Source organism: Giraffa tippelskirchi, chromosome 3, assembly GCF_054371585.1.
Source record: "Giraffa tippelskirchi isolate mGirTip1 chromosome 3, T2T-mGirTip1v1.2.pri, whole genome shotgun sequence".
In the NCBI taxonomy this organism is placed as follows: domain Eukaryota; kingdom Metazoa; phylum Chordata; class Mammalia; order Artiodactyla; family Giraffidae; genus Giraffa; species Giraffa tippelskirchi.
Genome location: NC_137277.1, coordinates 183,598,356 through 183,610,980, shown reverse-complemented (window position 1 = coordinate 183,610,980; position 12,625 = coordinate 183,598,356). Strand labels below are relative to the sequence as shown.

At 52.7% G+C, this 12,625-nt stretch overlaps 1 protein-coding gene across 2 annotated transcripts; it reads right to left on the bottom strand.

The window, feature by feature from the left end:
• Position 1: 1 nt before the first annotated feature.
• On the bottom strand, positions 2-8,904 carry SLC30A2 (solute carrier family 30 member 2). Of its 2 annotated transcripts, XM_081586589.1 has the most exons (8): positions 8,030-8,904; positions 7,143-7,357; positions 6,062-6,208; positions 4,940-5,093; positions 3,991-4,165; positions 3,158-3,263; positions 1,767-1,901; positions 2-1,294 (listed from the first exon to the last, which is right to left on the bottom strand). In XM_081586589.1, exons 1-8 carry the CDS (start codon positions 8,077-8,079, stop codon positions 1,149-1,151), a joined length of 1,128 nt encoding a protein of 375 aa, XP_081442715.1. In that variant the 5' UTR covers positions 8,080-8,904; the 3' UTR covers positions 2-1,148. The 2 variants fall into 2 exon arrangements, with proteins under 2 accessions (XP_081442715.1, XP_081442716.1); XM_081586590.1 differs by lacking the exon at positions 6,062-6,208 and having other exon boundaries at positions 8,030-8,806.
• Between the last annotated feature and the right edge of the window lie 3,721 nt (positions 8,905-12,625).

Genomic DNA, 12,625 nt, shown 5'->3' with positions numbered 1-12,625 from the left:
CTTCCACAACCACCATGTACTCAGCCCACTTTGGCTCCAGACCTCACAACAACCCTGTGAGGTGGGTGTCCACGTTCTCAGTCCACAGATGAGACAGGCCCTGACCCGCCTGAGAGCAGAGACAGACCATTAGATCAGGGCCACCTGCTGACTGGGCACGCTGCCTTCTCTGCGACACAGACTGGGGACAGGTCCCTCCACTTCATCACAGACGCGCAAGCCACCACCTAATTCAGGAAGCCGGGGGCTCCTGTTTGGGTTGTACCCGCTTTGTCCTCCATCCCCAAGTTCTGAGCAGGCCAGGCCACGCTGGCAATGGAGCCGGCCCAACCATATCTGATGTCAGGCTCCTTGACTCCAGGACACAATCAGAGCAAGAGAGGTGGCCGGGGAGCTCTGGGGCTCCTGGGGGCAGAACCCAAGCTGAAATCTCCACCTTCACCTGTCCTGCCAGGGCACCTTTGCATTGGCACAGTGTCCTGGGTGAGGGAGGGATAAGGAAAGAGGAACCCAGCAGGTCCTTACCTAGTCAGAAGCCCCCTCCCTGCGGAAAAAGGAAATGTGCAATGAAATCATAGTGAAATGATTCAGGCACAGATTAGCCTCAGGTGCTCCCTGGATCCCTATTTCTGGGGCCCGTGACCTCCTTAAAGCGTACTGTCAGAGACAGAGGAAGGGGGCTCGGTTTGCAGAAGCTGCTTTGCAGATGCATAAGGCAGAGGCCAGAAAGACTGAAAATGGAGAATGAGGCAGGCAGGTGAGGAGACAACGAGGCCAGTCTCCCCTCTGTCACCCATCTCTGTGCCTCACTGCTTTTCCAGAGGCTGGTGGTGGGGCGGCATTAGCTGAGGACTAGGCCTGAACTCCGCCCCGCCGGGAGCAGAGGAACATGGTCACACCAGCTCCATACCTGCCGGGTTCCCCTCCTGGGGCTGGCGGTAGTCAGATGAGGGAGGCAAGGGAGGAGCCCGTTCCTGGAGGCTGACAAGGCCCCTCGACACTGAACATGGAGCAGCGGTCAGGAGAAGGACCTGGTTCATAACCCAGCCAGGGCAGGCAGAGACCTGGCTGAGCCTGGTTGTGGGGGGAGACACTCAATCCAGCCATCGGCAGGCCTGTCCCCGCCCCGATGGTGCCTGGCCGGGTGGTCAGTCCGAGGGGCCCTGGCATGATCGACAGTCCTTCATGTCCTCAGAGTAGTCCTCGATCTGGATGGTCATGCTGTGGAAGTGGAACGTCTCCTGCAGGCGGTCGCTGGCTGCCTTCAGCACGGCCTGGGCGTCTGCATTCTCAGCTGGGGACCGAGAAGACACGTGGGGGGAGAGGGGAGGCACCAGAGAACCAATTACTCACTCTTGGGCCCTTAGGAATGGGTAGGAGGCAAGTCTCAAATCCTACCCTGAACATCAAGAAACCCCCAGACTCACTCTTGTACCAGGCAACCCTCTGGTTCCCACACCTGGCACACAACCCTGAAAGAGCCGGAAAAGCTCTGGCTTTAAGGCTCGGAGTCTTTCCTCTGCCACTTGCTAGCTATAAAAGCCAGGGAGAGTGCCTTTACCACCTCCCACCCTGCCTCAGTTTCTTCATCTATAAGTGGGACCTTAATGATCAAACAAATAACAGGTGCCCCGTACTCTGCATGGGGTCAGATCCAGAGCACCGGCCCTGTGAGCGCCCCGCGTCATCTGGAACCGTCAGGCGGGGATGGCCCCGGGCCCCCGGCTGCCTCTCTCACATCCGCCCTGAGTGCTCCCACCACTCACCGATGGCGATGTGGACAGACAGGATAGGCTGGGCCACGGTCAGCGCCCAGATGTGCAGGCTGTGCAAGGCTTCCACACCCTCCACGGACAGCAGCAGATTCCGAACGGCTGTGAAGTCCACGCCCTTGGGGGTCCCTGAGGACAACAGGGACAGGGGCTGAAGGACAGGGCTCCCTCCCACCCATGCTGCTTCCTGCTCCTCACAGGGCTCCTCACTCGGACCTCCTTGGCCAGCAGAGCTGAGGTTGCCCCTGCCTCCCGAAACGAGCCCCATCATGTCACCCTGTTGTATTTCCCTCTTCACACTTGACACTGGCAGAAATGATCATGATCTTATTTGTTAGTTTCTTGCTATCTCCCTGTCTCAGATGGAAACTCTATATGCAAGCAGGACAACTGTTTAGTTTATCACCCTATTCTCAGTGCCTAGAACAGTGCCTCTTCCCCAAGTATATGCTCGATATAAAAATTTTTTTAAGATAAAGAAGGCAACCTGGGGCTCCCTGCACCCCCATGTGGCATCCTTGTCATCACTTTTATCTGGGTCCATCACATTCTTGGAGAAAATGCTCTGACCTGCAGCTGAACACTCAGGCTGACCCCAAACCAGGATCCAGACTGATTCTGACCACAGAGACGTGAGGGGCTGAGCAGCCCTCAAAGCGCTGCCACGTCCTCCCAAGGCGGGGGAGCCTCAGGAAAGAAGGCCTGAGCTGGAGTGGATTCAGTAGTCTTTCTTGTCCAACTCCGACTATCTTTTTCTCATCCTCAGTCTGGCCCCCCAACACTATACAATGAGAAGCATAATCCTCACCCTAAAAGGGAAGGCAAGTGGAGACTCAGGAAGCATATGAGGAAGGGCAGAAGGGCCAGGTGCTAAAGACACACCTGGAAGCCTCCAGACTTGGCAGGGAGGACACATCCCAGCAGGGAGGAGGCACCCTTGGGGGCAGGGGGACGGAAAGGACAATCCAGGAGACATTTCCAGAAAAACCACACCTGAGGACCCTGCTCAATGTCAAGATTGGCCTGGGGCCCAGGAGGTTCTCCAGACCTTGCCCCCACCTCCCACCATGTGTTGTGATGCACGCTTACACCCAACACACACACACACAGTGCATGCTCAGTCATGTCGGACTCTTTATGACCCCATTGACTGTAGCCCACCACCCTCCTCTGTCCGTGGGATTTCCCAGGCAAGAATACTGGAATGGGTTGCCAGTTCCTCCTCCAGGGGAATCTTCCCAACCCAGGGATCGAACTGGTATCTGCTCAATTTGCAGGCAGATTCTTTGCCCCTGAGCCCCTGGGAAGCCCACATATACACAGACTCGAACTTATCTTAGCGCTGGAAAGTAAAGAGCAAAGAGGGAGCCCCAAGCTCAGGTTACCTTCCATCAGCACCAGGATCACATCTCTCAGGATGGTCAAGGTTGTCCCCAGGACGAGGATGGAGAATAGGAAGGTGCAGATGGGGTCTATAAACTTGTACTCTGGCTACAAGGAAAAAGGAGAGGCAGAACTGGGGGTCACCAGCCAATACCTCAGCCTTCCTTCTCCCCTCCCACCCAGCAGTGAGTCAGAGAGAAGGGCTTTCTGCAGGGTGGGCACGAGCTTCATCCCGACCCTGCCTCCCAGTTCTCTACCTTCTATTCTGTGTCCAGAAGGACAGGCAGGATGTGCCGCAGTTCAGGATAAGACACCATGCCTTCCCACCCCTCCCTGCCCAAGGGGCTAAGCCACAGACAGAGCTAAATGGAATCTTAGGCACCATCTGGCCCAACATCCCAGCTTTATAGGTGGGGTAACAGAGGCTCAATTAGAGCAAGGGACTCCTCTACATCATACAGCTAGCAAGGGGTGATCTAGCCCAACGCTGGGCTCTTTCCATTACACCCGACTGCCTCTATGTAATGGGCAATGCCCAGGCTTCAGCAGCCTACAGTCCTGGATTTGAATCTGACTCTACAACTTACCAGCTAAGTGATGCTGTGCAAGTCACTGAGCCTTTCTGGACTGCAGAAAACACCGCCACCTCCCTTCAGGGTTCTCATCAAGATCAGAAGTGCTGATGCTTAGTGGGTATTGGGTAAATATTTCTTCCCTCTCCCACCCTTCTGCCCGGAGCTGGGAGGGAGCTAGAGACTGGAAAGGGTCCTGTGCAGAGAGAAGCCCCCAGGTGACCTACACTCCCCCCCAACTTCCCCCTGTCCCCAGCTCTAACCTTGAAGTATAAAATAATGGCTGCTACCAAAACGCCCAAGCTCTGCAGAAAGTCTCCAATGACGTGGATAAAGGCAGCTCGGACACTGGGGCTTCCCTGCTCCTGGCTGGCATTGCGGCTGTGTTCAGGGTTGTGGCTGTGTCCGTGGCCAGACTGGTGAAGAATCAACCCCATTCTATGGGAGTGGAGACAAAGCCAATGGGCTCACTGAGGTAGCAGATGAAAGCTTCAGATTCGGCCAGGCAGAGGCCCCCATCAGGACTGACCTCCCTGTGGGGGTCAAAATCCCAACCCCCCCAAGACTGCATGATCCCTTTGGGCATGGAAGGAGCCCAACAAACGTGGCCTTGGTTCAGAGTGCCAGCGGGAGGAGGGGTTCAGCTCCATCCAATGCCAGGCTGAACCTGGGCACAAAGCTGCCCCAGTGCCAAACCTCAGAGCAGAAGGGCGCCACAGAGGAGATTCAGTTCCCCCAAGCATGTCACAGAGGGTGAAGCTGAGGCCCAGAGAGGGAAGTGGCTTGCCCAAGGCCACTGGGCAAGGGGGAGAGAACCCAGAATAGACACCCCCACTCTACACAACTTACGTCTCAGTGAGACCAACTTCAGGCACATCAGATTGAAAAGAGCTTTGATATTCTGTTCCTAGGGTCCCCTGCTCCTGTAAGCACTAGACTCACCCCTCCCCACAATAGGTAGAAAGCCTGTCTCTGGTTATTCACTGACATGTCTAGGGACCTGATGCCGCCCCAGGTTTACAGTTCCTGATGGCCTGGCCCTAGGCCTCAGGCAGGACCCAGGTGTTCCAGGTGCCAGAGCTCAGACCATGAGGGAGATTCCAATCCTGCAGCCATCCTGGTGTGAGGTATGGCCCCCTCCTAACAAAAGCAGGCATGTAAGTATGCATGTGAGGAGGGGGAGGGTTCACAGGGACCCCAGGCCACACTCACATGATGTTCACGACCACAGCACAGCCCGACGTGATCAGCATGGTCTCCTCCTTGATCTCATAGTCTCCAGAGATCAGCCGTTCCACCGCCAAGTACACCAGCACCCCTGTCACAACCCAGATGGACAGCACAGAGAGCAGGGCACCCAGGATCTCTGAGGAAGAACCCGGCCCCCAGTACCAATCTTAGCATGGGGCCCTGAGGCTAAGGAGCCCCCCCTCTCCCTCCCCACAAAATCTGAGCCTGAGTCCAATTGGAAGTATGATTCTGCTGGAGGTACTATGGCTGGCACCTCACCCCACCACTCATACATCTGAAACGGTCGGAGCTAGAAGAAACTCAAGAAATCATCTGGGGCAACCTTTTCAGTTGAAGCTGACTCATTAAGTATATACCCATTGCTCAGCTGGCAAACTGAGGCGCTGAGGAACAGAGGCTGGCATCTCCCACCAAGAAGAGAATGACAACGAAGCCCAGAGATGAACTTACAGAAGGCTTTGCTGACCTCTCCCTCCCCGCTAGAGCCAATCCACAGCATTATGTGCAAACTGAACACTACCGTCATTTATTCTTAAATAAATAAAACGTCCCCTCTTAGGAAGGTGGACTCTCCTTTCCTGCAGGGTGGGAACTCCCAGAGGACAGGGGATAGTGTTTCCCCATCAGACTGCTGCTGCTGCTGCTGCTGCTAAGTCGCTTCAGTCGTGTTCGACTCTGTGCGACCCCATAAACGGCAGCCCACCAGGCTCCCCCATCCTTGGGATTCTCCAGGCAAGAACACTGGAGTGGGTTGCCATTTCCTTCTCCAGTGCATGAAAGTGAAAAGTGAAAGTGAAGTCGCTCAGTTGTGTCCGACTCTTAGCGACCCCATGGACTGCAGCCTACCAGGCTCCTCTGTCCATGGGATTTTCCAGGCAAGAGTACTGGAGTGGGTTGCCATTGCCTTCTCCCCCATCAGACTGGGAGATCCCAAAGGACAAAAGTCATGGTTGACATCCTCTTCCCCCACCCAAGTCACCCTCCTGGCTTTACTCAGGGACCCAATGGACTCACCTAAGAACTTTCATCTTAACCCACCCCCTCCTCCCCCAACTCCACCCCCACCCCAACCAGGGCCCTCACCAGCTCGATGCCAACCAAAGTTCATGGTCTTGGTGGCTGGGCGGGAAGACATCCACAGGGAGAAGAGGCTGATAAGCATGCTGGCAAAGTCAGTGAGCAGGTGGGCTGCGTCTGTCATGATCGCCAAGCTATGTGCCAAGTACCCACCTGCAGGGCCAAGAGGAGGGAGGGTCCTTATCGGCTCCCCAAGGAGCCAGTTTCCCAGAGTGTGTGGGCAGCAGGGAAACCATGAGCTCTGGAAAAAGACAAGGGATTCCAGACCTCTCCACCATTAGCTGTGTAACCGTGAACAAGTGATTTTCTTTCTCCGAGCCTCGACTTCTAGCATCTGTGAAATGGGATTAGCAAAATCTACTTAGAGGATGAATGTGAAAATTGAGTTCAAATTGGGCCTGGAGGGGAATACCACTGAGGTCCAGTGGTTCAGACTCCCCACTTTCATGGCACCCTCGGCTCGGGTTCAATCTCTGGTCAGGGAACTAAGATTCCACAAGCCATGCAGCGCAGCCAAAACAACCAAAAAAAACAAAACAAAACAAAATGGGCTTGGAAATGCTCTTTTCTTCTAGCATTCAGATCTTTCCTGACCTACTAGTTTTGTGTGATCTCAGGCAAGTTACTTAACCTTATGATGTCTCAGTCTCATCATAAAAATGATACTATCAGGACCTATGACAGCACGAGGTTATTGTGAGGATTGCATGAGATAGTGTGCGTGTTAAGAGGTTTAGCATGGTGTGAGTGAGTGACAGTCGCTCAGTCACGTCTGACTCTTTGCAATCCCATGGACTGTAGTCTGCCAGGCTCCTCTGTCCATGGGATTCTCAGACAAGAATACTGGAGTGGGTTGCCATTTCTTTCTCCAGGGGATCTTCCCGACCCAGGGATGGAATCCTGGTCTCCCTCACTGCAGGCAGCCTCTTTACCATCTGAGCCACCAGGGAGGCATACTATTAGATGGCAAGCATACAGTAAATGGGGCTGTTAGTATTAATACTACAGGAACATTCAGGAGAAAAGCCTTTTGGATCATCCAGACTACACACGTGCCAATTTCATTGAATTAGCCCAAAGTCCTTACCGATGACTTCCCCAATCATGAACAACAGGCAGAAGGCAGACGCCACACAGAGCTGACGCCAGGCCCTCTTCTTGGGGTCACTGTGACTGCCAGGACCCTTCTGGGAATGGCAGTAATGGCTGCTCTGGGGAGCCAGCTCAGCGGGTTGCAAGGCCAGGCCAGGTGAAGACGGAGGGATGCTGCTGGTCCCATCCTGCCACAGAGTTGTGTAAGTCCTGTCCAGAGAGAAAGGGTGAGGGGAGATTCAGCTGAGATGGGAGCAAAGAGGGCTGACTCTAGTCTTACCTCTCTGCGGGGCCTGTGCGTTCCCCTGTGCCCGTTTGGAAAGAGTTAAGGATATACTCCAAGCTCGACAGACTCTAAGGAGTGACCAGAAGCCCCTCCTTGCAGGAGAGTGCTGGAGAATGACCAGTCCTGGAGTCTTGGCTCCATGTCTTCCCTCCTTCTCCATCCCTCCCAGAACTTGGAGGAGGGAAAGACCTTGGGAACGAGCCAGGGGGTGGGCTGGGCCGGTCCAGTGGAGCGCGGAGAAGGATCAGAACTCATGCTCAGGGAAGACAGCAGCTCGCCCCCTCGCAAGGACTTGCAGACACCGGCCTCCCAGGGCGGGGCGGTCCCCGGGCTAAGTGCCAGCCCCGGGGCGGAGCTCCAGGCACGCACTCCCCCACGAACCCGCAGGGATCGGGATCTGTGCTCTGCGGCGAGGAAGGACTGGTCCCTGTGCCCAGCCTTTATTTCCCCTTTCCTCCACCCGCCCCCCACCACTCCTGGGGGGAGGGGGCGGTCCCGGGTCGAGTCGTCGCCAAAACCAACCATTGCCAGGAGGGCAGGCGGGGAGGTGGGGCTGAGGCCACTAAAATTCCCGCCCCTCCCCAGATTCTCCTTACCCGACTGCAAGCCTGGCGTCCAACAGATGCATCCTCTCGCCCGCTTTCATGCGGCCCCGCGCGCCCTGCCACGTGCTTCCTGGAGTCGCGCTCTGGGCTCTCCGGCGGCCAACGCTCACCTACCCCCAGCGCCGAGCGCGCAGCTCCCGCCGCCCGCCCTGCCGCGAGTCCGCTCCCGCCTGGACCGCGCCGCGGCCGCTGAGGGGTCGTCCCGCTGCGGCTACCGCTGCTGCCCCCACGACGCCGGCAGCTGCGCCCCGCGCCCGCTGGCTTTATCAAGTCCCCGCTTCCCCGTGTGAAGCGGCGCGTCGTGCGCAAAAGCCCGCAGGGAAGGGGGAGGGTGTAGCCGGCTGCAAAGGGCCCCGGCGCTGACCCCAGCACCCGGTCCCCGGCCCGAGGAGCCCACCTGGCCTGCGTCGGACAGCCTAACCGCCTCCGCCCAGCCCTGCTGCTTGGTGCTGCTGACTCCACTGCGCCCACTTGCCCCCCGCGCGGGGCTGGCTGCCTCCTGCCGGGAAGTTCTCGGGACACCGGCTTGTAGAAGTCGGCTTTGAGTCCCCTGAGAGCAGGAATGTGGCTCCCGGACTCAAGGGCTCCTGAGGCTGGCGTTGTTGTCTTCCTCCTCGGGAAACCCCTGATCGGTTTCCACCCTTCGGCTGCAGACGTCCGAGGCCCCCCAGGTTCTTCTGCGCAGGCTAGGGGGCTCCTGGGGGCGGGGTGTGCCTGCCCTCAGCCTGGGGCAGTAGCCTTCCCGACTGACCCACCCTCCTCGCTGAGGCAGCACCAGTTCCTCCCCTTGCTAGGGCTCCGACTAAAATCTGGGGTGACCGGCTGTATCTCCACCGCTACATGGAGCAACAGTCGCCATCTGGACTGAGCTGACACCGCCACCAGCACCCCATCTATTCACCACTGCCCCAAGGCAGTTCCCAGGAGCCTTGCGTGGTGTTCAGCCGAGAGAAGCCACCTAGCTCTTCCTGCCGGGGTCGAGTGGGGTTGGATGTGTGTTTTGTGCCGGTCTCAGCTTATGGATCTAGTTGAAATTTCAAACTGCTCCAGGCTCAGCTCAGATTAATCTTCTAATTTACTTGAGGGCAAAATGAGTATGCTTTAAAAAAAAAAAAGTGTCTTCTATGTCCCTCTTTTTCCCTTAGATGCAAAGTATATTGTAAATTCTCAATATATGAAGATTTACAAATTGGATTCAGACACATTTATTCATTTTATAAAAACTTTTATGCCAGATTTCCCTTAATACTTTCCTAATACTCATTTTAATTGATTTGCAAGAATTAGTTAAGACTATGATATACTGAAAAGCTGCTCCATTTGTATTCTGTACCTGTGTCCTTCAGAGATCCCCAGAGGTCCTATGCAAATGACCTAGCAGTTCGAACACCTCAGCAATTTTATTCTAAATATGTAGATATCCCTATAAAGAAGGCTTCCCAGGTGGTACTAGAGGTAAACCACCTGCCTGCCAATGCAGGAGAGAGAAGAGATTTAGGTTTGATCCCTGGGAGGGGAAGAGCCCCTGGAGGGGGTCATGGCAACCCACTCCAGTATTCTTGCCTGGAGAATCTCATGGAGAGAGAAGTCTGGTGGGCTATAGTCCATAGGGTTGCAAAGAGTCAAACACGACTGAAGTGACTTAGCACAGCACAGGTGGTTGAAATACACATGTAATGGAAATTTGCTAATGACCTCAGATTCTGAGGTCTTGTTTTTCCCAGCAAAAAAATAGCTCATATATATTCTGGCTCCTCCCTCACCTCTTCAGAGCAGTTCCTTTGTAACGTCACCAAATAAGACTTAACTCACACCTTTTCTGTCATGCATTTTTTTCTGTCAACACCTATGCTTGTGTGTGTGTGTTAGTCACTCAGTCATGTCCTACTCTTTGTGACCCTATGGGCTGTAGTCCACCAGGCTCCTCTGTCCTCAGAATTCTCCAGGCAAGCATACTGGAGTGGGTTGCCATTTCCTCCTCCAGGGGATCTTACCAATCCAGGGATCAAACCAGGGTTTCCTGCAGTTCAGGCAGATGCTTTACCATCTAAGCCACCAGGGAAGCCCATCAACATTCCACAAGGAATCTGATTCTGTAGGTCTGGGAAGGGGCTCTGGGAATCTATATTTTTTTAAACTCCTGTGTTTAATTCTATCACGAAATTATTGTTCTTTTTAACGGTATGTTCTTGTTGTTCAGTTGCCCAGTCGTGTCCAACTGTTTGTGACCCCATGGACTGCAGCACACCAGGCCTCCTTGTCCCTCACCATCTCCCGAAGTTTGCCCAAGTTCATGTCCATTGCATCGGTGATGCCATCCAGCCTTATCATCCTCTGATGCCCTCTTCTCCTTCTGCCCTCAATCTTTCCCAGCATCAAGGACTTTTCCAGTGAGTCAGCTGTTCGCATCAGATGACCAAAATACTGGAGCTTCAGCTTCAGTTCTTCCAACAAATATTCAGGGTTGATTTTCCTTAAGATTGACTGATTTGATCTCCTTGCTGTCCAGGGGATTTTCAGGAGCCTTCTCCAACACCACAGTTCGAAGGTATCGATTCTTTGGCGCTCTGCCTTCTTTATGGTCCAGCTCTCACAACTATACATGACCACTGGGAAGACCATAGCCTTGACTATACAGACGTTTGTCGGCAGAGTAATGTCTCTGCTTTTCAGCACATTGTCTAAGTTTGTCATAGTTTTCCTGCTCACAAGCAATTGTCTTCTGATATCATGGCTGCAGTCACCATCCGCAGTGATCTTAGATCCCAAGAAGAGGAAATCTGTCACTACTTCCACCTTTTCCTCTTCTATTTGCCATGAAGTAATGGGTCCAGATGCCACATTCTTAGTTTTTTTTAATATTTAATTTTAAGCCAGCTCTTTCACTCTACTTCACCCTCATCAAGAGGCTCTTTCGTTCTTCTTTGCTTTGTGCCATTAGAGTGGTATTATGCACATATCTGAGGTTGTTGATGTTTCTCCTGCCTATCTTGACTCCAGCTTGTCACTCATCCATCCCGGCATTTCTCATGATGTGCTCAGCGTATAGATTAAACAAACAGGGTGACAGCAGACAACGCTGTCATACCCCTTTCTCAATCTCGAACCAATCAGTTGTTCCATACAGGATTCTAACTGTTGCTTCTTGACCCGCATACAGGTTTCTTAGGAAACAGGTGAGATGGTCTGGTATTCCCATCACTCTAACAGCTTTCCGCAGTTCATTATGATACACATAGTCAAAGGCTTTAGTGTAACCGATGAAACAGAGGTAGATGTTTTCCTGGAATTCCCTAGCTTTCTCTGTGATCCAGTGAATGTTGGCAATTTGATCTCTGGTTCCTCTTCCTTTTCTAAAGCCAGCTTTGACATCTGGAAGTTGTTGGTTCGCATAATGCTGAAGCCTAGCATGCAAGATTTAAGCATGACCTTACTAGCATGGGAGATGAGTGTGATTGTCTGATGGCTAGCACATTCCTTTGTACTACGCTTCTTGGGAATTGGGGTGAGGTTTGACCTTTTCCAGTCCTGTGGCCACTGCTGGGTCTTCCAGATTTGCTGACATATTGGATGCAACACCTTCATGACCTTATCCTTTAGGGTTTTGAATAGTTCTGTTGGAATTCCTTTGCATCCACTAGCTTTACTAACAGCAGTGTTTCCTAAGGCCCACTTAACTTCGCACTCCAGAATGTCTGACTCTGGATGACTGACCACACCATCGTAAAAATCCGGTTCATTAAGATCTTTTTTGCACTGTTCTTCTGTGTATTCTTTCCATCTCTTCTTGATCTCTTCAGTGTCTACTAGGTCTCTAGCGTTTCTGTCTTTTATTGTGTCCATCTTGAGCAAAATATTCCTTGATATCTCCAATTTTCCTGAAGAGATCTCCAGTCTTTCCCCTTCTGTTGTTTTCTTATAGTTTTATACACAATTCATTGAAGAAGGTCTTCTTGTCTGTCCGTGCTATGCTTTGGAACTCTATGTTTACCTTTCCCTTTCTTCCTTGCTTTTTGCTTCTCTTCTTTCTTTAGCTATTTGTATGGTATATTTTTAATGGTATAATGGTTATGATTTTAAAAGAACCTTTATCTAACGGGTTACATGACACCTGGAATTTGCCTTAAAATAATCACAGTGAGGAGACGGAGTAATGATAGAGAAGAAACATGTCAGTAACTATTGAAACTGAGTAGTGAGTAAGGAAGGTATGTTATACTATTCCCTGTACTTTTCTGTACATTTGAAATTTCCCAGAATGAAAGGTTTAGGGAAAAATAAACCTCTGGTGATTCTAATGCAGCCGCCAAAACTGTATTCAAGATTTACGGAGTAACCCCTCTGAAGCCAATTTCTTTGCAGCATGATCTTAAAAGAAACTTGTTGATCAGGAAGACTTCATACCACCTTTGAGTGTTCTGGTTTGCAAGTGCCCTTTGTGTGGCAACTAGAGATTCCCTTGTTTGCAATATCAGATATCTCCCTGGAGTTCACATTTCTGATTACAGAGCCTTGACTGCCCTCCCCCCTCCCTCTGATAAGTGACAAGGTAGTGGATAGATATGCTTATCTCACACATGACCAGTA

What these genes read in the sequence shown, in the direction of transcription:
- SLC30A2 (XM_081586589.1), bottom strand. Translation starts at nt 8,079, where the DNA reads ATGAAAGCGGGCGAGAGGATGCATCTGTTGGACGCCAGGCTTGCAGTC. An exon ending in CATGATTGGGGAAGTCATCG is followed by an intron (nt 6,209 to 7,142) that starts GTAAGGACTTTG and finishes TTGGCCCTGCAG; the next exon opens with GTGGGTACTTGGCACATAGC. An exon ending in GTCTGTCCACATCGCCATCG is followed by an intron (nt 1,295 to 1,766) that starts GTGAGTGGTGGG and finishes CTCGGTCCCCAG; the next exon opens with CTGAGAATGCAGACGCCCAG.